General features: G+C 38.5%; 1 protein-coding gene across 8 annotated transcripts in view; it reads right to left on the bottom strand.

Annotated features, from left to right (window-relative positions):
• Window positions 1-26,910, bottom strand: part of LTBP1 (latent transforming growth factor beta binding protein 1) — a 203,784-nt gene that overhangs the window by 9,275 nt on the left and 167,599 nt on the right. For 7 of the 8 annotated variants that reach the window (XM_068676469.1, XM_068676470.1, XM_068676475.1 and 4 more), the window contains 7 exons: window positions 25,938-26,063; window positions 23,476-23,619; window positions 15,721-15,903; window positions 14,274-14,360; window positions 10,950-11,078; window positions 9,491-9,631; window positions 6,966-7,136 (listed from right to left, as the gene is read on the bottom strand). In XM_068676469.1, the coding sequence (XP_068532570.1) occupies window positions 6,966-7,136; window positions 9,491-9,631; window positions 10,950-11,078; window positions 14,274-14,360; window positions 15,721-15,903; window positions 23,476-23,619; window positions 25,938-26,063 (981 nt within the window). The remainder of the gene's footprint in view (window positions 1-6,965; window positions 7,137-9,490; window positions 9,632-10,949; window positions 11,079-14,273; window positions 14,361-15,720; window positions 15,904-23,475; window positions 23,620-25,937; window positions 26,064-26,910) is intronic. The other variant, XM_068676472.1, reaches the window with a different exon arrangement.

The raw sequence follows: 26,910 nt of genomic DNA, 5'->3' as shown, positions 1-26,910 counted from the left end.
TCATGTAAAATAATAAAGTGTCTTCTGTAATGACAGTCAATGGTATAACTTTTTCTAACAGTTTCATTTTCTCTGCTAGCGCATCTTTGGGCTGTGATCAGTAATAATACAACTGCAGTTATAGAGGAAAAAGGGCTGTTTTTAATATGATTTAGTCTATGTTACCCCATGTGTTTCGGTGTTTTTCTTGTAACTTGCAAATGAAGCACTGAGATAGTTTATTGCATAATTTAGGACAGTTATTATAAAAGGAAGCTGATGTAGGCTTCCAAAAATGTAAAGGACATTTTCTAAGGCAGATGTGTATGCATAAAACAAGTGTGTTATGGGATTACAGCTAGATGCACATGCGTACTGGCACAGATGTTAGCCATAATTGGTGGTGAAAGCTAGGCTGATGAGACGACAAAACATAAATTGGAAGGATTGACCACTTTTAGGTGCTTGTTAGCACAAGTGCAGCCGTGCAAATATGCATCTCATTTGCACATAGTTGGAACTGCACAGGCCTGTGTGGCCCTTATTCTCACCTGGAGGCCTAAAAATTCTAAACTCTCTATTTGGAAAACATATTCTGCATTTCATGCATCTGCAATGAAATATTACACTAAAAAAGCTTTTTTCTGACAAAACCATGAAACAAATGCACCACAGCCAATCCTCCCTCCTGCCTATAAAGCAAGCTTTATTTCTGTTCCAGCTCCTCAGAACTGTCACCATCACACATACAAAAAAGGAGCCAAGGCTATCAACACCGTGGCAGTTCCTTCAAATTATTTAAAAATGCAACAGTTTTGCTATGTAAGAAATCACCGGAGAGACAGACAAAGCCAAGAAAGCATTTATTACATGTAATATATGTCCCTTCCCAATCAGAGGTTCTGGACATCAGTCTGAATAGGCTGAGTTTCTGCTCTCTCAGGAGATTGCATCATCTGTGAACCACAGCTGAAATATTTCTGCTCTACATTTAGACTGTGCTGTTTGATAATTTAGATAATTTCATCAATATCCTTCATAAAATATGATGAGGTTCGTAGTGGACAGCATTTGTACATATACTACAACTCTTGGGACTCAAAAAAAAAAAAAAAAAAAGGGAAAGGTACCAGTCTTACAGGACTTTTTCATGAGAAAGGATGGATATTCATGTCTTTGAATGGAGAAACTCTAAATGAAATTGCTGAGGAAAGCTCACAATGGATATAAAATTCTTGTTAAAAGTGGAGGAGGTACCAACCTGATTATTTTAAAACCTTTGGGAAGTCACCTTATGTTCTTCAACTGAAGCTGCTCAAATTTCCTAAAACAAGTTTTTCTCCTATTGCTTGTGGGAGATGGTTAAAAGTTGTAGTAAGAGTCAAGCTGTTTCTTCCATGGCTTTGCAAATGGCTTTCTGACTCCTTGCTGACTCAAATGTGTGCTTGGAATGTGAGGTTCCATGAGAAAAACCCTTCCAAAGCTATTCTGTGTATCCCTGCTAGACCTCAGAAAAAGCATCAAAAATCATCAACGGAAATGAAAGCAGCCAAAAATCTGCACAACTGAGTATAAGACTTTAAATATTCAAGACCCGATCGCTGTTATTTCTGTGCCCAAAAGGTAATTCATTTGTCCAGGATCCTTACCAGAAAGGAAGCAGGCACAATGCCATCCTAAATGGAAAGATGAACAATGGTCTCCAGAAATCAGCTCAGTGCCTCCCTGCTGATCTTTACCATCGTGAAAGAGTACAGATGGAAACTCATCATTTACACACATCAGTTTTCCCTGTACTTCAAGATCTTCATGAGTGACATTAGCCAGAACTCAGAGGGAACAACATGTTCTCATAATATGGAAGCTCAGCCCAGAACTAACTCACAGTGTTTACAAAGGATACACAAAATTCCATGCAACAAGAATGCAACCCAAACAATCTGTTCTGCCAGAAGGGGGTAAAGTTCAACCACCACATGTAGGCACCTCCAAGGGTCTGCACCTGAGTTCATCATCCAGTGCTCCTTCTTAGCCCATTGAAAGACACAACTATGTCTAGACTCCATTTCACCCTTAAGTAGATGTCTACAATAGGTCAGAGGAATCTTACCCTCAGGGTGCCTATTTCTCTTCTCTGATGGAAGAGAAAACTGGTACGGCCAACACACACGCAGGTTTCTGTATAAAGAAAATGTGAAATTGGCCAGGAGAAATCCTACATTATGTAGCAACCCAGACAATTCACATTACCCCCTACCCTCAGTAGTACTCCTGGTCTGGGCTCTGCAAATGCTAGGGTGGAGATAAAGAGAAACTTTTAAGTGCAGCATGAATATGCAGCAGTTCATTCTGTGATTCTTCATTACAGAAAACATAGAATCAGAGAATAGTTTGCGTTGGAAGGGACCTTAAAGATAATCTAGTTCCAACCCTCCCGCCATGGCCAACGGATACTTTAAACCAGGAAGGTATCATCTCTTGTAACATCTACTGACTGGAGTTGTACTGCTGTCATTTCTGCAGATCGTCTAAACATAAAATGTTTATAAAAATCATTTTAAATAAAAACATGCAACCACAAACTACTAGACCTTAAAACTTAGAGTGAAATGTATGTATAAGACTGAAACTGAACAGTGGTATCCTCTACAGTTGCTCGAGAATGTCTCCATTACATTACTTTAGTAGTCAGACCACAAAGTTCTTAGTTATAGATGCAGTAGTATATCCTCATCCTCACTAAATAGCTATTCAAATGTCTGTAAGAAATGCAGAACCCAAGTCCTACCACTTTTTTTCCATATCAGAACTTTTCCTGGCAGCTACCTATAGGGTGGGAAGATGACATCATCCCCCTTAACAGACTGGTATATCTTTAGTTCACGGGCAGTAGTTCCACTTCTTTGCATCCTATGGGATCTACTGAAACAAAGGTGGTACTACATCACAAAAACAAACTCCAAGACAGGTTCCTGAAGATCATTTTACAAATATAAAAACAGACAGTCTCCATAAATTAAACACGGACCCTTGCACACTACCTTACTCAACATTTGCTAACTCTCACTTGTATCTTCCTCCCTTCAAATTTACTGTACCATGAAGCAATAAACCTTGTGTAAAATCCATTCCTCTAAGGGTGTTGCAGGAGCTTCAGGAGACTCAGAAGGTATTTAACGCAGGTGTTACATGTTCAGGTTAACATGAGATGTGTATGGCCTAATTCTAGATTCCATATTTTTTCAGTCTTGGCCCATTGCTCTTTTGGCATGGATACTTTGACTCAGCTGCTAAACCCATTGGAGTCTGTCCTGTTGCCAGTTACTAGAGCATGGGCTCCATATGGAGACTGTTGGGTCTCACAACACTAACAGCAGATTGAACAAGGAAGCAGAACTTCTGAAGGCAGGTTGGCCAACAGGAATTTTTGTGGATGGTTGCAATGAAGAAAGGATGCTTTGCTTTCGTTATCTAGAACAAAAAAACATCCAAGTTTCCAAGTTTCTTCAATCTGTCAAGTATTATAGATTGCAAATGGCACTTAAAACCCCGAAGAGGTTATTAAGAAATCCAGAGATTTTTTTAAAGATAATTACTAAAAGTTCTTTGGGCAAGTTAAGTCTAAGAACACAGTAATCCCAGAAGGAGTACTTCTCAGTACCTAACTTTTAGGTATTGGATACAATCCGTGAAAGCCTTTATCTATAATATAATGATATCATAAGATTGCAATGTTAGAACCAATGTAACTGAAATCCATCTGTCCTCGCTTCCTTCTTCTAATGACAAGAAGGCCTACCCTGCAAAATTGTTAGTACAAGTAAGATGTGCTCAATCACGTCACTACAGTTGACGTTTGCACTATTTTGATCAGGATTTTGAACTAGCATTTTAAGTTTGTTCTTTGATGGTGTCACCAAAACACTTACTGGCCTTACTGTTGGAAAGATGTTGCTGTTCAGTTCCAATACTTAAATTGGTGCTAATTCTTGTTTCAGGCTCTGCATATTTAGTGTTATTTTCAAGGGGATTTTTTTGATTAAGCACCAGAACATATAATTCCCACTAGTAGTTTTCAGAAATGCAAGCAATATATAAATTCAATTTTCATGCTGATGAATGGCTGGATCTCTTTTTCATTTATATGGATCAACTCTTATATAAGCCCTTTATCTTCCCACCCATTTTATGCTGGATACTATTCAAACGGGAAATTGAGATCTTGTAATGAGATATGAAAGAGCATTCAAAAAAAGCTGGGACACAAGTTATTAAAACATTAATTTGTTTTAGAAGGGACTTGAAGATGTATCACTCACGGCTGTAGCACTGTATTTCCTTCTAAATGCAACATCTAGATCCTCACACACAAGATTAAGATATCTGTATCTTTCTAACTGCAACATCTTAATTATCTTACATGGACAGAGTACAGACAAGGTAAAAAGAAACCACAGATCAGTGAACAATTTCTTCTACAATCTAACCCATTTCATGGTGAAACTCCTCCAGTGATAACACTTTTTGCATCCTCAGACCTTCTTTAACATGTGTCACAAATCTTCAGAATGCCCCCAAATTGGGAAGTAAGCAAACACCTTCGGTAGTAAATCTGGCCAACACAATACACAAGTATTTGAAAATGGAGAAATTCCAGGTTCCCCAGCCAGGACTTGAACCTGTGACCTGCTGGCCTGGAGGTGTGAAAGCACTCTTTCGAGCCAATGATATCACTTTAAGTGCTACAAACTGAAGACATGTCAAATGAATCATTTATTCAGTTCAGTCAGCTTCAAATATTTCTTGGTTAATGGTCCTGAAAACACAGAAGTTTCCAGGTTTCTGTGTGTGCATATGCACATACGTGAGAGGACACATGAGCATACACCACTTATACTACGAAATGTAAGCTTATACATGCTTTTTCTGACATATTGAAAATTCAATGTTTTTGTTCTTTTTAACCCTCTGTGTTCCAATTTGTAATAATGACTTAAATTATCTGGAATCAAAATATGCCTTATAGTTTCATTTAAAGGAGATATTTTTCAATGTGCATTAAAGCTTTGCATAAAAATGATCAAGTCTGGAGGATGAAGAATTTAATGCCCAACATAACGCTCTTCAGCTTTGAGGATCCTCCAAGTGATATTTAGTATCATGTTACACGTCATGATCCTTCACACCATTTTTTTAACAAATTGCTTAAGTTCCTTCATAGAGCTAGTTGGGATCTGCACCCCACTGTTGTCACAGAGCTGCTGCTCCAGAATCATGTGGATACTGAATGGATCAAAACCCATCTAATGTCAAGCCTAAATGTTTTCAGACTGAGCTTGACTATTCTGGTAGTCCTTCTCTTCTCTTTTTCAGATTTATCCTAATTTACATTTAACTAGCTAGAAATCTTCAGAACTACGTCTAGTACCTACTTGAACTCTCTCTACTAGAAACAGCTTCTCGTACTTCTCTCAGGATATTTAACATTTCATTATTTAATTCCATTTCCATTGTTATTCTGTTAGGTGTAGTAATTCCATGTCTGCAAATGTCCTCCTGTAAGATTTGTTCTGACAAAGATATTTTAGAGATTTCCATATCTTATAAATCCAGCTATTGTCATGCTGTTTTTATTCTTCAGTCTCTTTCAGGGGTGAACCAGTTACGCTAGCCAACAACATCAAAATCAGACTTTTTTTGGTTGCTGTACTTCCAAAGCAAACTCAAACAAGCAAAGACATATATGAGCAGGTTCAAGGACCTTGCAAGTAAATTATAAAAACATAAAACCCAAGAAGACACATGCACAGCCATATTAATACTTTGCTGAGCTTCTCCATGCAGTTTTAACTCCAGGGTTTTTGCTACAAGTGAAACACGCAGAGCTATAGCCACGACATGATGGTTACATGTGCCCAAATAAAAATCCAGTATGATCAGAATAAAATGCTTTACTAGTGCAGCATGCTATTCCTACCCAGAAAGCCGTATTCCTGAAAGACACCCCTGTAGTAAGAAAGCTACACCCAAACTAGGCCTTGAAATAGTTTATATGGGCGATGAAGTTACACTGCTGGCACACAAGTTAGTATGGTACCAGACTCTGCATACCAGAACTGCTAAAGGTACTGAAGCTTCATCTCAGGCACAGTGACATACAACTGGTCTCTTCTCCTTTCTGCAGCTCATGGAAAAGAGTCCAGGTGTCAATAACAACGTTTCTCTCTGTATCCATTTAGCTTTTGCAGTCGCCACGAGAAACAGCTTCTACTTGACGTGTCTTGGAACAATGTCTAATTTCTAAATGCTAAAACAAAATGTAATCATCTAAAAATATGACTGTTAGTCAGCTTGTGCTCCAAAATATTTGGTCCTTACTGGTACTCCATTTCCCTCATCTTAAACTGCTCATCTATGCATTTCACAATAATTGAGCATATAACCATGTAATAACAACCCTTTCTTTGATTTAGTGATTCTAAACCACATGTCAGCAAATCCTTATCAGGCAAACATATCTATTTGCATCCAGCCTGGCAGAACATCACACTGAAAATGCATCTGTATGCATAATGCCAGCAAAAAAATTGGAAACATTTATTTAGCTTGTTGAGTTATTAGCGTGTGTGTGCATGTGAACTGTGTCTGTATTTTCAGAGGTAGTTTTTAATTTGTCAGTCACAGTAAGGAATTGTGCTACCCTTAAAATGACCTCTTATTTTCACCAGGGTCCTAATTGCCAATTGCTGACAGATCCACCTGAAAGAAATGGGTCCCATAAATGTCAAAAAAGAAAAGTAGCTACTTTTTAAAAATCTGGACTGTAATGACTTCCCCTAACTAGTGAGCACAATTTCCATTACTTCTTGAAGGGTTTGGGGTTTTTTATTCTTTCTTATGATATTAGCCTAAGTATAAATTCAAGGGATTAAACTGATGAAGTATTTCAGAATTCATTCCAATAATTGAAATGTCCGTTTCCTTACCTGACTCCTTCATAGGACACAAGGCGCACTGCATGCCCCAGGCTTCACCATACAAGCAACAGCACTCAGTGTAGGTAGTCTGCTTTCCAACCAGAGGTCGACTACAAACAAAATCATCGCTTAGATGCTGCCAGCAAAGATCCTGGTAGACCTCAGTTTCTTCAGTTTGTTCTGATGGAGAAGACAGCATTACATTATCTTTGCAGCACTGTTATTTAAAAAGATACTGGCTAACACAACATTTTCTAAATAGAGGTTAGAGATTAACCTAGCTTCAACTTCTCATGAATCCAAAACTAGACAAATTTCTTTAAATACAAATTTAAGCTTAGAAGTCATGACCATTTCTAAATGCTTCGTGACTCATTCCTTGAGCATTCAGCATTGCAGAAATCTTAAAATGTTCTGATTTTTCAGTGGCAATATTAGGTCAGTTTAAAAGCACATTAGGTTGGATACCCAAAAACGAAAACTTCCTAAATCTGTAGTCAGTGCTGAATGCTTAACACTGACTCAGCTCTGCTCTCATGGAAGTTTTGCACAGCTCTACAAAAGCAGTGTTAGGACAGAGGTAGATATTTGGGAAACTCCATCCAGGGAATAACCCTTTAAAAATTGTTACTTTGCTTTTCTTATATGGCTGGCAATGGCAACAGAAGGAGCTGTTACTGATGGGGCAGAGCTGAAAAATCTTACATAGGCTCAAGAGGAGACTGGACAAATACTTGGAAGAGACTCCCAATAACTGAGCACACAAACTGCCTCAGACTCAGGAAATCCCCTCAGCTGAAAACAGCCGGAGGCTGGGAGAGTGCTGGGGAGGGTGAGGAGAAGCATTGTTTATCTGCTGTGCTGGTCCCTAATCGGCCGCTTATAGCTATTGTTAGAGACAGAATACTGCTGTGAGCTACTGTCACATTCTTACAGACACGAACAAAAACATGTATTTTTGTCAAAGCTGGAATATTTCAGAGGCATACTAGTTCTGACAAATTTCTCAGTAGGAACAATTCCCAGTCCCAGCACTCTCTGATCACTGCTGATCAGAGAGAGAGGAACTGAAAACTTAATCTTCTACTTGGGAAGTAAACACTGCAGCACAATTGTTTTGTAAAAACATCTAAAAGGTTTTGATTTTGTTCCAACATGCAATGAAAAATAAGTGTTGTCACAAACCAGGAGTCTGTTTTGTCTGGCCAAATGTTTTAAACTGCATTTTTACATGATGCTGCAACAAGATGCAGTGGAGCATGGGTAAATAGAGAATTGAAAGCTACAGTGTGTTGTTCTGCAAGTGCAAAGGTTAACAGAATGTAGATAGATATTCTGCTAAGAACTTGCCAGAACACACAGTGATGAGCAGCAGCGGTTCCCTGCAGCCAACTCCAAATTCTGCTGGCAGCAAAGGAACCAGCCTGTGTCCTCTTCTGTTGTAGGGAGGACAGTGCCAGTGGTGATACAAGGTTTGAGTGCTTTGAGCTGGGTGAGAAGATCATTGCTGTATTGCCAGTGTAGCATGATGGAAGACCCTTTGGGCCCTTACATTCTCCTTCAAATCCTAGATGAAGCCAAAGAACAATCTTGCTCTTGCTTTGTTTAACTGAAGACTGAACAATAAAAGTGCTGTAATTCTTTCACCGTTTTGGGCAAGAGGATGACCATATTGCTCCTCAAAATTACAATTCTATAATTTGGAGTGACTAAAGCGGCATTTGGTCCGTATTCACATTTCTTTTCACAGAAGCATCTGAGGAAAATGCAAAGAAGGTAGTAGAGGTCTGGATTATGACTATACAATGCCAATATTTATCAAACACATTATAATGTTTCTTCCAAAGTTAAGCGTGGCATAGACTAAGCTGTACAGACTGTGAAATGCTCTGGATTTCTGAAATGTTTCTAAGATTCTCAGAATATGTATCTTTTTTTTTTTTTTCTGAAATCAACATCTGCTGAAATAAAAAGAATGAGAAAAAACTTTATTTAAATAGTGTCGTTGCAGCTCACAGCTTGAAAATATGAGCTTGATATACATAAAATATTAATCAATTGAAAGCACAGATATAATTTTAGTTATTTTCTTTTATACCATGTTATTCCTGGTTTTATTCCTTCCCTTGGTAAAAGCATGCACTCACTCTGAATTGAATCTCCAGAGTTAGCCCACAGCCAAACCCCAGGAGACATCAGGCAGGCTACACCTCTTTACCTACAAGGCTGGAAGAGACAGATGCAGAGCTAGTGAATCAGCAATTGAAGACTCCCCAGCACAAGTCTGATCTCAATTAATACTTCCAACAATCTCCTGTCTCTATTGGCAAGGTGGAACCCTGTGGAGTCCTACATCATGATGCTTTCTGGATCAACAGGTGATGGTTCAAGCACTGCCTTCCAAAATCCTCTCGGGAAAAAAAGACTAGGCTCATCCAAAACAGCCCAGTCTGAGCTTACTGGGTTCTGTAGCCATGTCAGCACCACCTCGTGGAGGTGTACTCACTCCAGGAATATATATAATGGGGTCATACCACTTGAATCTGCTGGTCTGATGCACCGCTTTTCTGTTGCGTCCAAAACCATTGGGTGTGTACAGAAACAGTTGTAAGATCCTTCTGTGTTAATGCACTGGCCATCAATACAGCTGTTTGGGTCCTGACATTCATCCGTGTCTTTAAAATGGAAGGAAATGTATCAAGGAAAGCCAGCACAAAGCAGTCCCATTGTGTTAATCAGTGTTTATATTTTCTTATATTAGGAGCAGATTTCCCTGCATCTCTTCTGATAATTATCACAAATATCATTTGCTGGCAGCAAACTCCTGCCTGTGCCCATGGAGAAGGACAGACAGATCAGCAGGATGCTGACCTCTAATCCTCAAAAACTAGGGAGCATCTGGATGAGGAGGCTTGCTGTGGTAGTAGTGCCAGGCATATCCTGCATCCAGCACAGCTGCAGCTGGTTCCCAAGTTCCTATCCCCTTAGGACAGTACCAGCAGGCATTAGAGGTAGGCATGATCTCTGAGAGTTTTCATGAGCTCAGTGGGAGAAAGGATTGACTTATCTGGCTACGATACTTCTATTCCTTAGTTTGGGTTGGAGAAGAAAAGCAGAGATTTAGCCCAAAGGGAATAGCAGACCATTTTACTTAAATTAAATCAGAAAACAAAAACAAAACCAACCAACCTTTGTAAAGAATAATCTTAAACCCAATAACCTTAAACTATTATTGTGGTTGCAAAAATTACTTCCTTTTATTATGCTATTGTGCACATTAAGTGTGGTTTTCTGCTTACAAAGCAAAAGCCAGGGTCACGGTTGTGAACAGTTTTCAGTTGAATACCTGAACCAAAGGAGTACAAGGTTCTGCAGACTAAATTGAACTTATCAGTGACGGAAACTGTAATTTCACATTGCATGTTAACTCCTTGTGGAAAATAATCTGTCCTTGAAAAAAAATACCTCTGTTAATTTGATGTATTACACTAAAAACAGCACACTTACTAAGTGTAAGGTAGGCTCACAACACACTGTCTTTCACTGCTCACCCCACGTACAAAGAACAGAAGGCTAAACTGCAGCTGGCAGAGTGAAGCAGCAGTATGTATATAAGGAGGGAGCCACCTCCAATCACTCTGTTGCCTGCCTAAAGGCTGGTAGCAGCTCCATGCTTTGCACTCAAGGGAGCACAAGGGACTGCTCTGGAGATGCAAGCTCCTGGGAACAATTTGCTGAAAAAGGAAGCAAATAAAGCAAACTCTGCTCTACATGCCATTGCCATGTCAGCCTGAATTGCTGCCCAGCCAAGCAGACGGGAAGGGAAATGACCCAGTGCCTCTTAAAAAGCTGCTACTACAGGAGTTTGGAGGCCCTGTGTTCCTCCCCTTACTGGGTGTACCGCAGTTCTGATGGGAATTCTGCTGTACAAATCTGCTTGTTTTGCCCATCTGCATACCATTACAGTGACAAGACCACTTTAAATAAACTTACCAAAGCACTGGAGCTTAACAGGGTCATAGTACGTGCCCTGTTTGCAGTAGCACTCATAACCTGGCTGCGTATTCAAACAGAAGCCATTTTTACAGATTTCTTGTCCAAAGAGCTGGCATTCATCAGCATCTGTGAAGAAAACATTAAAAGTTGCATTATTGTAATTAGCATAAGGCCATGCAGAGGAGCAAGATGGAATAAAGCCTATACATGTCTTCGTTTAAGCAAACAATACTGTAAACAGAGGGCCCCAGCAGCACCGATATCCACAGAAAAAACAAACATGGTATGGAAGAGGTAATGGTATGCAGACAGCCAGCATGGAAAAGGGAAAACTGGCAGACCATGACTTTCCCTTGTCAGAATAACTCTTGTGGCACACACACAGTAGATAAACTGCCTACAGGACAGAGCAAAGCCTGTGCCAGTGGGAGAGCCTGCAGGTCCCGTCTTCGCTTTGGTACCACATCACTCTTAGCTCCAAGCAAAACATATTAAGACCATGTCTGGGCCTCTATCTTCCAATATTATTTGCTTTACCCACGGGATTCCCACCATGAATCTAATCAAATCACATCATCTAACTACAAAACTAACTAAGCAGTTATGCTTAGGGACTTTGTGACTGCTTTTCTCCCTCCATGCAGTTTGGCAACTGCTGTACGTGGTGGAGAATCCTCAAATATGTACTGCTTGTGACTTTGTTTTTCAGACCTGTGTAAAATAGCTCAACGGAGGCTTCCCACCAGATAGGAATAACTGTGTCTGTTGCTAAATGTAAGGCTGCAGCTACTAGAGCCACCAAGTGACAGCTGACGATCTATCACAGTTTCAAATGAGGCTAAACATTTTCAGGGAGGTTTCACATCAACTGTATGCCAGCTCATACATACCTTTTCACAGTTGTACACATTTTTTCCCAGCCTTGTATTTATGTATTTGTTACTGCTGGAATTCCATTCACTTCCTTTTTCCAACCTACTTTCATTTGCTAGACCTATTTGCTAGAATATTCTGCTAAAACTAGGCTGGTATTAAAAATGGCAAAAAAAAAAAAAAAAAAAAAGCAGAGTGTGATTCTCCTCTCAATACCAACTGTCTCATTCCACAGCCTTCTATAGACTATTCACCATTTACTCTGGGGCAGTATAGATTTTAGCCCCAAACTGTCATTTCCAGCTCTACAGAAGTTTTAAAAGTGAACTATTCAAATGCTTACTTCCCCAGAAGAACTGAAAGAGCTATAAAGCTATTTATCTTTATAGTCCCTCTTTGGGGACTAAGCCACTAAGTGGCTTCAAACATCAAATATTTTTTGTTAAGTTTGACCATTTAGCAGCAAGAACAATGCAAAGATTAAATAGAAATGTTATTTGTCGCATGTCTGTCTTTTTGCAATGGAACAAGGGTATGTGTCTGTGGAAACATGGGAGAACCTGAGAGTGAATTCAAGGAAGGCTAGCTGACTCTACTTCTGATAGATAATGTCAAATAAGAAAATAGGAGTTGGTCCTACAAGCAGAAGCTTACAGACAAAAGCAACAGAAACATGAGTTAGTGTAACAGAGAAGTATCAAATTACTAAAAGTACTTGTCCATTTATTGTCTGTCCTCTGTGCCGTTCCTAAGGTTATTACAAAATAAACTTATTGAAAACAGAAAAACTCTTATTATGGCAAGGATTTGTTGAAGATATTTCCAGATGCAGTATTTCCACACTTCAGTATTTATGGGAGCTAGAGATATTATCAACCCTGAGGTAGCACAAAATCAATGCAGATTTTGTCTTAGACACATTTGGACAACCTGTGCACACAGCATGTCCCAAATCCCCATTGCAAAGATTATACAGAAATCTCTATAGAGATAAATAACACACTTAAATAATCCCTAAATAGAAATACTCTCAGAGAATATTAGGTCCCTCAAGAGCAGCTCTGTGACAGTGTCCTGACTCATCTAGATGTAAACTGTCAGCCTAGCAAACACTCGCCCCTGCTGCCATCCATCTCAGGTCTGCCGTCATCCCATGACACTTTTTCTTTTACCCCATCTAAGCTGGAGGACAAACAGACACCTCTGGAGAGTGGAGGTCTTACATGAGCACCCTATTTAAACACCCACATGAGTTTGAATGAATTTGTGTATTAGTGCCTTATAATCTTTAGAATCTTTTTCAAGTTCCTGCAAGGTAAAGAAGTAGAATTTTCCTCATTTTGTAAAAAGCAAGGCAAGGCGTAAATAAATACTTGATGAGAATAACACAGAAAGATATAAGTAGGGCAGAGAACTGAACTTAGCCATGGTCAACTCAGTAACTGGATAGGAAAACTGACCTAACAGTGTCCTAGTCAGTGAGGAAGGGTAGTTCAAAAAAAGTACACATAAAAATCATTAGGCAAAAAGTCTTTTCAGTCCTACCAGTTTTAGCCATCTCGCAGAATTAGGTCTGACTGTCATTTAGCCAGAAGCAGCTCTGAAAAATGTTTATCTATCAACCATGTGATAATATGCCTCTACTAATATTACAGTTTTTAAAATAGCAATTTTTACCGCATATTTATGTGATGTGAATACACAGTAACTTCTACTAAAGTTTTTGATTTGTAAAACAGTGATTCTAGTAGGTACAAATATATAAAATTAGTATACTTTTTTTTTTAAGATACTGTAACTACTATGTAACCCAAAGGCAATATGTTGATTTCATTTTAGCTAATAAATGCAGTGTATTTACACCATATGCTGAGGAAAAATAATTTCACCAATTATTTATATGGATGGCTACTTCTCAAACTTAAAAAGGAATTTCACTGATCTAACTCTTCCTCTTAGTGATGCCAACTCCCCTTTGTCCGCACCCACAGACTCTGTCACTCACATTTCCCCAGTCTTTTGTTCAGTAATTATTTCATGAAGTTCTGTAATGAAAATGCCATTGCTGCAATTCTCTTCAGTTTTTATATTCATCCTCACTTGTAGGTCTAATGTTTAACACCACTTTCTCTCTCCCAACTCATTTATCTACAGATTTGCATTCACAGATTTTCATATGGAAATAAGTATTTGAGGTTTGCAGAATCAGCACCTATTCTGACGGTCTGTAGCACTTACCATAAATTAAACCAGAATATTACAGAGACTGTGCAATTAATATTCTAACTGTCCATCAAACAGTGATTTTCAGTAATGTTTCATATCACAAGCTGGTTTTATCACCTTATAAAATTTGAATAAATATGTTTACTTTGCTGGCTCACATTTCTAGTCAATTAACTACCAGAACTTCTGAAATAATTAAACTTAATACAAGTCAGTACTGACCTTTGTAATTCTCAGCAAGAAGCCCGTAAGATGATTCTCCAGAGGGAATGAAACCTTTCCCTTCAGGACACAAATCAGTAAATTCAGCTAGGAGAGAAGGAGAGAAAAAACATATGCTGTTCAGAAAGTTACTTATGTACATGTGTTACATGTGTGTTTCAGGGTAGTCTGAGAAATCTGAGGAAATCTTTTGCCTTATTCACATCTATCAAGCAGTCATGCACACCTTTAGATAAACGGGGGATGTTGGTCATAGAATCATAAAGGTTGGAACAGACCTCCAAGATCATCCGGTCCAACCATCCACTTACCACCCAACTTTCCCCTCCTCTGAGTTTGCAGAGGTTGCTTTGAAAAGCAGAGTTAGGGAACCCAAACATCACAGAGCTCCAAGGAAACTAGTTTCCCTTAGCTTTGTGGCAGGAGAATATATTCCCTGCTGTGTTTCATGGTGCTCTGCAGTTATAACAATACCAGTAGCCAGATTATCTTAATTAAAGCTAGCATGGGCCTTTCTGAGCTATACTGCAAGCTGCAATCTAGACATACCCCAACTGAGATACAAGCCCCTTTGCACATTCTTCAGGCCTTAAACAGGGAAAACACTAATTAACTGCAACAGGAGAACATGGTGTCAATTACAGAAGGAAATTAAAGCATCTTGGAGGCTCTACAGAGTCAAGTAATCCTAGCCAAGCAGAGAGAATCTTTTCTTAACACATTTCACTACAGTTTTAGTGATTTTAAACTACAGTTACAACAGGAACTAAACAAGATGATACATATATGTGAAAAGTAATTTTTAGTGTTTAATCCCAAAAAGTTTACACATGTTCTCTTACATGATTTCTTCCAGCTGGATACTGAATTTCAGCCATCATTGTTTATGTTTCAAGTACTGTTTTCAATATTTGTGACAACTATAGTATGGCTATGTTTTTCTAATTTAATATTTAGAGATTAAACAATGGTCTGAAGACAACATGATTAACTGTATTGGTCAGTAAGTAGCAAAATGTAAAACTAATGTCATAATATACATCAGTATTTCATAGTGGTGTAGAAACAACAGTACAAAGAATAACTGCAGACTCAAAAACATTGTAATGGTTACCTTTGTTTTCCAGCTTGTGGGAAAAATCTAACTAAAATGTCACTAAAGCATCTGGAAAAACCTTTTGTGACAATCCATCTTTGTTTAAAATCAGTTGGAGATAATGTTGCCCAGTAACAGGGCACTTTTCTCCCTAGGGTAACTGCAGTGAAGCCAATGGATTTACACCAGATATGAAGTATTCCTACTGACTTTTCCTCTGTGAAAGTCTCCACCGGATAAGTCATGTCTACATTTTACAAAATATGGGATTTAATGGGTAAGCCTTCTCTGATGGCAAAGCATAAACACAATGCTTCAAAATTTACAAATGGATAGACAGCTTCCTCTTACCAGTTCCAAAGACAGGGCATGGGAAGATTTCACAGTTGTCACCCCAGCCAGCACCCAAAGTACAGCAGCATTCCTGTTTGGTTACATTAGACGTAAGCACGTTGTCACAGAAATTAGCATCATTCAGATTGTAGTAGCACTCCTTCTTTCCATCTTCATGTTGATCGGCCTCTATTGGCAATTCTAAAAGAGAATAACTATGTAAGATAACACGTGAAATACATCCTTTTTACAGGAGAATCAGGAGAGCCATAATACCCCTGAAGTTCACCACAGTGAAGAGCAGCATTGTCTAGTTAAGAAAACAGTTAAGCAAAATTTTGGTTTAAACTTTTTGTTCTTAGTAAGAATGATAGGAATTTATAACAGTTCTTTTCCAGACTTATTCTCCAACTTGACCGAAAATGGAACTCTTCACATTTGCACTTCTTTCACTTTCAAGTGATGCATGAAACTACCTGCTATCATGCTTAAGTACCTAACTATCGCGTCCAACATGATGCTTTCCATGTATGAATCTTGAAGCCCTTCAAAGAGGTGAGCAAACCTTACAACCTCATTTTACAGATAAAGGAGCTAAGACGCAAACTGAAAAGGATGGATTCTCAAAAGAATTAATATTTCCTTTTAATTTAACTGGAAAGAAACCACACTCCACACTTGAAAACAAGGTCTTTTATGATTTTCACAAAAGTAACTGTGAAACACATCGTAAGTAGAAGAATATAATGCAGATGTTGAGTTAACTGACTCTGTGCTTTATTTTAAAATAGGCTTTACAGGCACCCAGCCAAGAAATAGTATTTTCTGCCTTTTGCAGTTCAGTGGGTCCTCTGATGGTAAATGCAAGGACTGGGGGTAAAATATTCTTTTCCCATAGATCCAAACAACAAACAAACAAACCCTATTAATGGTCAAAGACCTGTCTAAACAAGATGCTCCTTAAGTACACGAAGGAGTGAGTTTGAAAAGAAATACATAGTTAAAGCTTCTATATGTGCAGAATCCTGCCAATCTAACATTGCACTTCCACAAAAGTTCTCCGCAAGAACTCAGAAGTAGAAACTATCACATAGGATTGTTATTCAAACCTAATGAATATGAAAAACTTTTCATAAGCCATCCATGATGTAACAGAGTTGCTTATATTTGTTAATCAAAACCAAAACTTTGTTCAGGAGCTTTAGATAAATTTTGAGGTGACTGGTTCATTTCCTTTTCTTTTGGGAAATTCTTTATGTCTAGCACTTAACAAATATTGAGAAATATTCATAAAAACCTACTACAAATTATTGCATGTTGTATGATTTTCCGTTGTTTGAGATTCGTTCATTTCTTCTCAGCCTGCTGCACAATATAGCAAGCAGCAGACAGTAACACGTGTCCAGGTGGGAATTAAAGCTATTTTACACCTGAGTGACAGCTTGTTTCAAAATGCCAGAGTAGCAGTAAGACCCGAACAGTTGTGGCACATACTCCACCTTTGTCTTGCAGCTCTTTTTAAGAAAATATTTGAGGCTGGCCAGCCTAGCTGGGAGTACCACTGCATCTGCTCCTCCCTCTGGCTGTCTCATGGAGGTAAAGCTCAGGCTCTCTATGCCAGATACAGAATGGGTCTTTTCTCTAGTCCCATCCACATCAAAAATAATGGCTGTGAGGTGGGAACTTGAAGGTGGTGATTGTGATTGTCCAACAGATGCGGAAGGAATTGGATGAACTCCAGCTCATTACCTCAAGCCTGTTATCCCTGCCCACCCTCATTTCCCCGAGCTGATGAGGCAAGGCAACTTTACTGAGCATGCAAATACTAGATTTGTTTTGAGAAAAGCAGGTTTCAAAATGCCAGTATGATTGCCTATTATTGCGCTTTAATAGAATGAACGTGTGTAATAGTTCTTTGGGCTTCTCATTCCAAACAGACAATTGGATTTATTTCTATTTTCCTCAGAAAAGTGACTGTGTCTGTTTTTGGAGATTGAGGGGCTGGCAGACACCTCCATTCAAATTTAGTACAATGTTGCCACCTACAAGGCAAATTTTCCTTTGCTCTTTTGCCAGTATAACTAAGCTGTACATTAAAGGAAACACCCAGCTGAGTGCTTATTTCATCTCTGTTAGTTTAGTCTGTGGTCTCCCCTCATCAGATAATTACAATTTTCCATAATGTGCTGAATTTCATAAAGTACGGTGGTTTTGTGGTATCAGCTGCTATCCAATAGGAACTAAGTTAAGGCTATCGTGTGTCACAGAAACTCAACTGAACTAAATCTGTTATTCCAAGGTGAGAGAGCGGTACTCGAGCCACCAAATTATACATTTTCCTTGGCCAATTGCCATCTGTCTAACTGAATCAAAGCCAAAAGCTTAAACAGGAGAAAAAGCACGGCGATTTTCACGCTGTTTACCAGTGAGAGAACAGCAGAAGCTGCCTCAGGAGGAAGGGGGAAATCTCCTCGTGTGATTGTTTATTCCCATTTTACATATGATGTGTCGGGTTCTCCTCCCATTATCTGTTCAGCGGCTTAAAAGTCTGTTGTTTACACAGCTGTGACTGAGGGTTAGTCAAGCAGGCGTCATGAATGTTTGGAAAGCAAATGAGACACAAATCTTTATTATTATTATTTTTTTTTAACCAAGACCAGTCTGTGTCTACAAGCTTATAACTTCTTTCATACACTATTAACTATTAACCATTTAGCTAACTGGCTGTTTTTGAAAGTAGTTTTACTAAATCTTTTGACCAAATATGATAGGAAATCGATACTTATTTTTTCATATAATTGGTTCTTTCAGGTGTTTTGTTGTTGTAAGAAAATGTAAAATCTCTCTCCCTTCTCTCTACTCTTCTCTCCACTCTGGTAAAGTAACATAGTTTTATCAGGTTATTGATATGACTGTTACGTTAACAGCCTAGAAGAGAGTTTCTATATAGGTGTTGCTAGACTGCACTATGAAGTACTAATTAGAAACAGGTTTATATCCCTTAATATAACTTTAATCCAACATTTTTGTATGTATTTCAGAATGTGACTGATGCAAAAATGTGCCTTAGTGTCATAGGATTCAGTGGATGATCAGGATATTAGTATAGGCTTAGACTTTGGCACAATCATATATTTGCCTAGTAAAGGCCTAAATCACAGTGATCTGTGAAAAACAAAACAAAACAATAAACAAACAAAAATTACCACATATAGAGACCTGATGGGACCTTAAATATTGTAACCCTATACCACTGCTTCTTGTTCACTGTTGGAATCAGTCAGGTGGTTTCTAAAGTGAAAATCACCATAACAAGTTTATGACTTCTAAAACCTCAGCAAATACTCGTTTGACTGAGCAAACGGCTTGAGTAACATACTTTCTGAACTTGATTCTAAAAAACACAGTAAAAATACATTGGTATGTGCCTACAGTCAGGGTGCACTCTTATAGATCTCTCAACTGGCTGCACATGTTGCAACCTACAACATGTAACATGTGTGGTGTATGTCCAGAGACATGTATACACACAACTCAGGAATTGCATGTTTAAAATGTTATCTAAGACCATGTTCATACCTGACAAACTCAGATTGTGATTTAACTTAGAAAAACAGGCACATACCACTGTAAAAAAAATAACAGAAGCATGAGGATTTTCCTTTAAAGTCTTAAAGCAAAACATTAGAATTTAGGAAGGTTAGAATTTGTATTCAGGCACAAAATTTCTAGCTTTGTGGAAGCTTCAGGATCAGATTCATTGGTAGTGTGAGGAACGTTTTAACAATTCGTGTCCATAAAGAACAATTCTGTTTGAATCCTGTCTGCCTCTGGGTCCTGCACTGGCAATTTAGTTCTTGAACCACAGATGCAGTGTGTCCCAGTCTCCCACTCATTCTAGTCAATTTATCACGTCTTCAGAAAACACTCCTTAAATTTATGAACCTGTTTGCTTTTGTTATTCCGGACTTCTATTTCTAACAGTTACAGCCTTTTTTCCTGTCTTCTTCGAGATTAACTTAACACTGCTATAGATGTGTCTGTGAATGGCTGGGGAAGAATGTTTTAATTACTCGTGAAGCGTCAAATAAGAAAGCTGTTTGTGTTTGATGTCTGGGAGTTTCAGAACAACTGATAACAACTAGTGACTGTTATGGGATACTATGTGGATCTTTGGTATCTGGCCAGGGGGCCAAGAGATTAAGAGGAAGGAAAAAGAAGCTGAAGGACGGTTGGGAGACAAGACCTGCAGAAAGTGTTCTATAAACTTGGAATTGTGCCGAGTGAGTACAAAGGTGAGAGGAAGACTACGAGCCTTCAGCATGAAAGACCCCTAGAGACCCCCACAGGAGACTGATGCACATGCTCCAGTAGGAGGGACTGGACCCCGGAAGCTAATTATAATAATCTATTTTTTTAGAAGTAGTAATGAATATGTATTAGTCTGGGAGCATAAAAATCAGCTGCTTGATGTAACTGGTGTGCATCCTGGTGGAGCGGAGACTCCCGGTGCACCCAGCACTGTTTGCTTACCTCTATTCCTTTATATTCTTTTAATAAATCCTATTTTTTTATTTAATCTTAATTTGAATCCTGAGCCATTTATAACAGTAGTGTTTTTTTTTTTTTTTTTTTTTTTTTTTTTTTTTTTTTTTCATGGTGGTAGTTGGTTAGATTGGAGGGGATTTATTTTGTTTTAATACAAACCAGTCTAGGAAGGATTCATACCACGTTTGGACACCAAATCTATGATTTTCATCTATAAATCTTAGTAAAATAACTTTAACCATCTCACCCTAAATAACTGATTGCATTTCACGTAACCATGACAAAATGTCTAAATTAGCTGTAGGCAGGCCCCTAAGTGGGCCCGAGTAGCTTAAAGGAGCTCTCTCACTGGAATCCTTTGATAGCCTAAACTGTAATCCAAGCTTCTCAGCTTACTGACCTTTCTGTACGTAGGTCAGATTCCTGCTGATATGTTTCACGTATGCTTATTCATAAATAGTTAAAAAATTTAGTAAGGATTATTACTCTAACTGCATTCAGCTTGGTACTTGCTACAAGTTCATAATAAACGACCTTAGAAATCTTTTTAAAGAATAAATCAGAATACTCAATAATCCAAAACAAGCGTCTTCTTTTCTTAGGCACATAGAGGTATAGAAGAACACAATAACTAGTTCTTTCCTCCTTTTTCTTTTCTTCCTTCTTAACTGTTTGTTACATTTTGTGAATGGTAGGGCACACAGGAGGGGAATTACACAATCAAACCTAGCACAATTACTCTTCTTTGTACGTGACAATATGGGGTAGATTTCCCAATACATACACTGAGAGGGTTGCTTCAGGACACAGCTAACAGATGAATTTCTATCAAGTGAAATCTAAACAGAAGGAAGTACCTAGACCCCTAGAGGTAAGTAAAGAAAAAGCGTGAACACGCTATTCCACAAAGGAAACACATGCAAAAAAAAAAGCTCCCAGATTAAAGTACCATTTGAACAATTTTCACCCATTTTTAGAAATGGCATCCAATTTCCACTTGGAATGAGATGCACAGCCATTTCTTTATGCACAAAATGGAAAAATGAGGAATAAGCAAAAGCTGAGTAAAACACATTGAACTACAGATATCTGCAACACGATAACAGAGAAAATTCCTCCTTTCTCAAAATAGGCATGATGCAACCTAGTGCTGACAGATGATGCCCACACGCACTATAGGGGCTCTCGAAGCACTGCACATGATTTGAGTATGTGGTTTGTCAACACTTTGGGATGTGTGGCTCTTCCCTCACTATTTGCAGGGAGGTAGCAAGCTATTCCTATATGATTGTGCTGCAGCTGGTTAATTGGGAAGGGTTGAAGTATTCACTGTTGAGCAAACCAACATAGCTGTTGTTGCCTGTCTTGCAGTGACCACATGGAGCTCCTGCCCACTTACAAATGGGGAGAAAAAGACTGTTTTTATTTCTTCTTCAGTTGGCAGCTGCACAAGGGCCACCTATTTGTTCCCAGAATGAGACGGGAACAAGTTAAATGAGCAGATGTAGGAGACTGAAGAGCAAATTGTCAGCTCCTGAAATATCTAATACAGAGAAACATGGGTCAGTGTCACCACTTGGCTCAGTCCCTGAGATCTTCAGAAGCAGAAACCAATTTATAAGAGGAAAAAGAAAAACAAACAAACAAACAAACAAACAAAAAACAACAAGCAAGGCTGTAGGATGTACAGGAAAGCAAATGCTTTTTGAACTAATGGCAGTCCTTTCCTCCTTTTACTCTGGAAGACAAGTAGTAACAGCTCTTAGTACTGTCACTTTTCCTTATTCTTGTTCAAGAGCATATGGTGTAAAGAATATCTCACTGAGTCCTAATTTGCATACTTTCCAATCTCTTGTGTGAGATCTTCCTCCTTGATGATCTAATCAGAGAAGAGAAAAAGCTGAAGCACATGATGCGTTAGGGCCCAATGAATGCTGGAGAAGGAAGAATGGCTTCTTCCAAACAAATCGCAGCAAAGCTATGCTGATGAGAACAAAATGGAGCTAGTACTGACAGTAGAGTACTTATCTGTTCACAGTGCAATCAGCCACACTGTAGGTTTTCATCCCCTCCCTCCCACTAGTAACAGTTGGGTATGTCCTTTAATGCTCCCAGAACTTGACTTCTTTTTACCATGCTCAGGTGCTCTGCTAACTTTGTCTTTGGTTTTGTTTCAACCAGCAGCTGAATTCTCCCAAGAACCACCCCCTCACAGTACCAAAACAACGATGTATTTCATATCTGCAAATCTTGAGAATGTTATTCAAATACTCTGGAAGAACTGCAAATGCTACTACTTCAGTTATCATCAGTTCCCACCTAAGCTAATCTGCTTCATGATGGAAAGGTACTGCAACATTGCAAGCAGTACTTGCAACCAGGAATGGAGGCAGTGCCACTGGGCATTGCTTTTCTGCCTAAGCCATCTTAGTTTTATTTTTCATTCCTGTAAGCCCAAATTATTCTCATAAGATTCTGCAAAAGTTTCAGTTTGTCACTCAGCTGTTAATGATATTTCACAGGCAACATCTTGAGTGCTGCTCAGTGCTACATTCAACGATCTAAATACTGGGTCACAGATGTTTCAGCCTTGTAAACAAGTTGAAAGACCACAAGTGAGAGGAGAAAATAGCCACAGCTACTTAAGCTCCAGAGTCTGCATCCTGGCAGAAGAGACATTTTTTTTTTTTTTTGAAGTTTTCCAGAGGCTAGATCTGTCTGCAGTATAAGAACAAATTAAGAAAATACCAGGATTTGGATACCAGAGAGGAAAAAAAAATGTGCACATTAATTCCTTCATTTCTTCTACTCTGCTGCTCCTTATCATAGTCTTGTTCTCTCCAGACTGGATCAGTATAAAAATCTAGAGGCAACTTTGAGAGTTCTAAATTCATTTTTAATTAATGTATTTTTGGTGGTATTTGCAATGTCCAAAACGCCTGAATGAAACCTCAAAAAATCTTTATGGTGAATTACAGAAAAACAGGACAAAGAGATGGAGTAAAAAAGATGGAGTAAAAAAGGAAGGGGGAGCACACACAGTGACTGACAACTCTGTTTTGCCTTTCGGTTTTCCAAACTACCATTTCTGAGGAATAATATTAGTACTACATAATGCTATGAGAAGACCACTACACGAGCATTTCCACCAACTTTACCTTTGCATAGGTTACATGTTCAGTAGAAATCATGACAAGCATGCAAAAAAATCTGCTGGTATTTTACCTGGTGAGGTACGGAAGCGACACTGTCCGGTCATCGGATCATACTCCTGGTTTTCATCAGAACACAGGCAGAGGAAAGAACCATCGACATTTTCACAGAGGGCTTCGCCACATACCCCACTCAGCATTTCACATTCATTCACATCTGGGGAAAAAGGCCAAAACGTAAATCGATTCAGACCCACTGCTGACAGTTTTTGCTTTTATCTGCTGTATCTGTGCCAATATTGTCTGCCAGATTACAGATGTGATCTCTGGGGAAAGATTAAAAACTCACTAATGCCTAAGTGGATTCATAAACAAGTAGTTAGGCCCTTTGAAATACAGGTACCTGAAAGCCACAGTACACTTCATAAAAATATTGGTGCTGATTAGGTGCTGCTTGTAGACTGGAACACCAGCTTTCTTTCTTCCTCTCTTTCTTTTTTCCTCACTTTTTCTTTGGGTTTTGTTTTCATTTTTAATACTTGCTTTTCCTTGTATTGTTTTCTTGGGATTTAAGATTCAAACTCATTTCATTTGTTTTCTTAAGAGCTACTTTAGCCAAACTTGTTCTCTTTATTATCAAACTTTCACTAGATTCAGGGAGTGAAATGAGCATGCTTTGGTGCGATTCAGACTGCACTATGAAAAGAGAAGCCCCTTTTTTCCCCTCAAAATCCCATTTTTCTCATGAACATTCACTGAATAGTGAACTCTCCACCTACACCTCCACTACATGCCTCCCTTTATGCAAGTACTCACAGGCTGCTTTGCAACCCACAAAGATTATTCTTGGGATAGCCCCTGCAGAACAGTGCAAATTTCCTATCCCACATTTAGAAGCTCCAAACTACTCATAACTGTGACTGGCCAAGTACAAAAAGAAAAAAAAAATGTATTTTTTTTAACTTGGATTTTATATAACTGCTAATTAGTCTACCCTGAAAATGCTTTCAATTGATGGGAGAGTTGTCTGCTGTTTAAACGAGGGTTATGAAATATTCTTGGGATGACTTAACTTTACTCCATTTCAGGTTGCTAAAGTTTTGAACTTTTTTTACCTTTGAAAATCTACTTAGTCTTTTTACTAATGCCAGAACATGAAAATTGTAATTTGTATATCACAAATCAGAAATATCTTTAATTGAGTAGGGTTCAAAGTGTAAGTTGTGAGACAATGTTTTATCCTTTTAACCTCTTTTCCAGAAATAATGAAAACCCATTTATATGACTGAATGTTGATTTTCGTGTGTTTTTATATTTAATTCATGGTTTGCTCAGAAAATGTATTTAGGTTTTTCTTTATCTTTTTGTCAGATTCCTATCAAGAAGGAAGAAGTCATCTTTGAAGAATGTTGCCTAGCCAGGAATTATAAATACTTATCTTTCTCCTAAAACTGTTCTGCTGAATAACTGGCATCAAAATTTATAAGACCAGTTTATAATTTCCCACCATATTCTTGAGATCATGTGTATTAAGTAAAATAAAAACTGAGAGATTATGACTCAGAATTTAATTTTACACCAGCATTTACTTTTTTTTTCTCTGCTTAATTGGTTTTCACCTGTGAAAAATCACATATGCATTGGTGTGTTGTAAACTAAGTGCTAAATTGCAGGAAAAAAATAGTAATAAAACTATTTAATATATTAGAAAACAGATATAAACTCTCCTGTACAACTTCCAACTCCTTTTGTTCAGTATTCCATGTAGGCCTGTGCTCCCAGTAAATGTGTTTCATCCTGATTCTGAGTTGAAGAAATTGCTTAATGAATACCTTTCCTTGATCTGGTACTAATTTTATGTTAGAAACTTGTGCTGCCTCAGATGGTTCTCAGGTCTAACCATCGCTATTAACAACAGATATGGAAGCCTATTACTTACAAAAGAAACATGCGCTATTTGCACATTTACAAAAATCTTATGTCTTTTCACAGTGCTAGGTATCTTTCTTGGGAGTTTGAAGCCAATGTTAAAATGTGTTCAAATACAATGTGCATAGGGAGGTGTGCCGTCTAATTCAGACTGGCTGTACCACATGCCAGACTTTATTTCCTGTAGGAGGTAGTACAGACTTCTGGTTATTCAGTTAAGAGACTAAACAGATGTTGCATTTAAGTAGGCTAAAGCATTAAATTCAATCTGTTACGATTTATGTTTGCGTATGGTTCTGACATGCAGAAGTAGTGGGTTTTCTTGTGTAACTTTTTTTTTTTTTTAAAAGAGAGAAAATGAGTGGCTCAGCTTATTTGCTGTTGATTTCCATTCAATCCTAATAACAGGTTTTCATTAAGTGGCTACACAGTTAAGTTTCCACCTGGCACAGAGTTCAGCGAATAAAGCACAGCTCAACTTCACTGCTCAGTGGCCCAACTTGAACAAAACCAAAAATGTTCTTGTGAAGAAATGTGCTTTGCATATAAGCTGCTTTTTGCTCACTAGAACCTTGCAGGAGTGACTAATTACATGTAGAAACTCACCTGTACAACCTTGCCCATCCTGTGCATCCTGATACCCCTGGTAACAGAGACAGCGATAGGAGCCATCCATATTTTCACAGAACCCATGACTGCCGCACAGTGTTCCGTTCACACATTCATCAACATCTGCAAAGAAGAATTTAACATCAGACAGGCAATGTCAATGTGACAATCAAAGGCAGACACTCATGAAGAGTGCAGAAAAACAACAGATGGGCTGTTTTTGCAAACAGATACAGTGCTCTCTCTCTGTACACTGGAAAGGAACACACAAAGGACAGACAAAAAAAAAAAACAAACAACAACTTAAATCATGTATAATTTTGATGATTGTTTCACTGTTAATTTCACATGAAATATCTCATGTCAGACAATGATTCTTGTCAACTGCCTTCCACCTGTTTCACCAACCTGCCCAATCATAGCATGATGCTGTGCCACAGAAAAAGACAATTTAAATGTGACCCTCTCTCCCTCCAAATTTCCTACAGGTTCTGCCAGTGGAGCATTACGCAGTCAACAACATGCATGAAACTGAACCCCCTGTGCAAGAAGAGCTTAATAGTACGGTTACATCCCTTGTGTAGAAGTGCTGAATGTGGGCAAAAGAGTTTATGTGGTGCTTAGAAGTGCTTGCACAGATCTCGTTCTGGCTCTTGAAAGAGAAGAGAATTTCATGGTGCATGTGGTAAGTGGTAAGTAGCTACAGACCAAAAATTCTGGCTCTAATCCTTTAGGTTTACACATACGAATAATGTTATTCACATAGGCAAAGAAACTACAATGCTTGTATGCTTTCCATACTCATCCTTTCATTTGTAGTTCCCATTTGTGGTTTGCTGGTCTTACAAGTAAAAGTCACTGTGTAAGTCTGTTCTGTGACTCAGCTGCCCACCAGCCTACAATCACAGAATCATAACAAAGCAGAGCTGCTTGTGGCAGAACATGGTTTATTTTTGTAAGTGTATTACAA

This window comes from Anas acuta, chromosome 3 (genome assembly GCF_963932015.1).
Source record: "Anas acuta chromosome 3, bAnaAcu1.1, whole genome shotgun sequence".
Taxonomy (NCBI): domain Eukaryota; kingdom Metazoa; phylum Chordata; class Aves; order Anseriformes; family Anatidae; genus Anas; species Anas acuta.
This window is presented reverse-complemented; position numbering and strand designations above follow the sequence as displayed.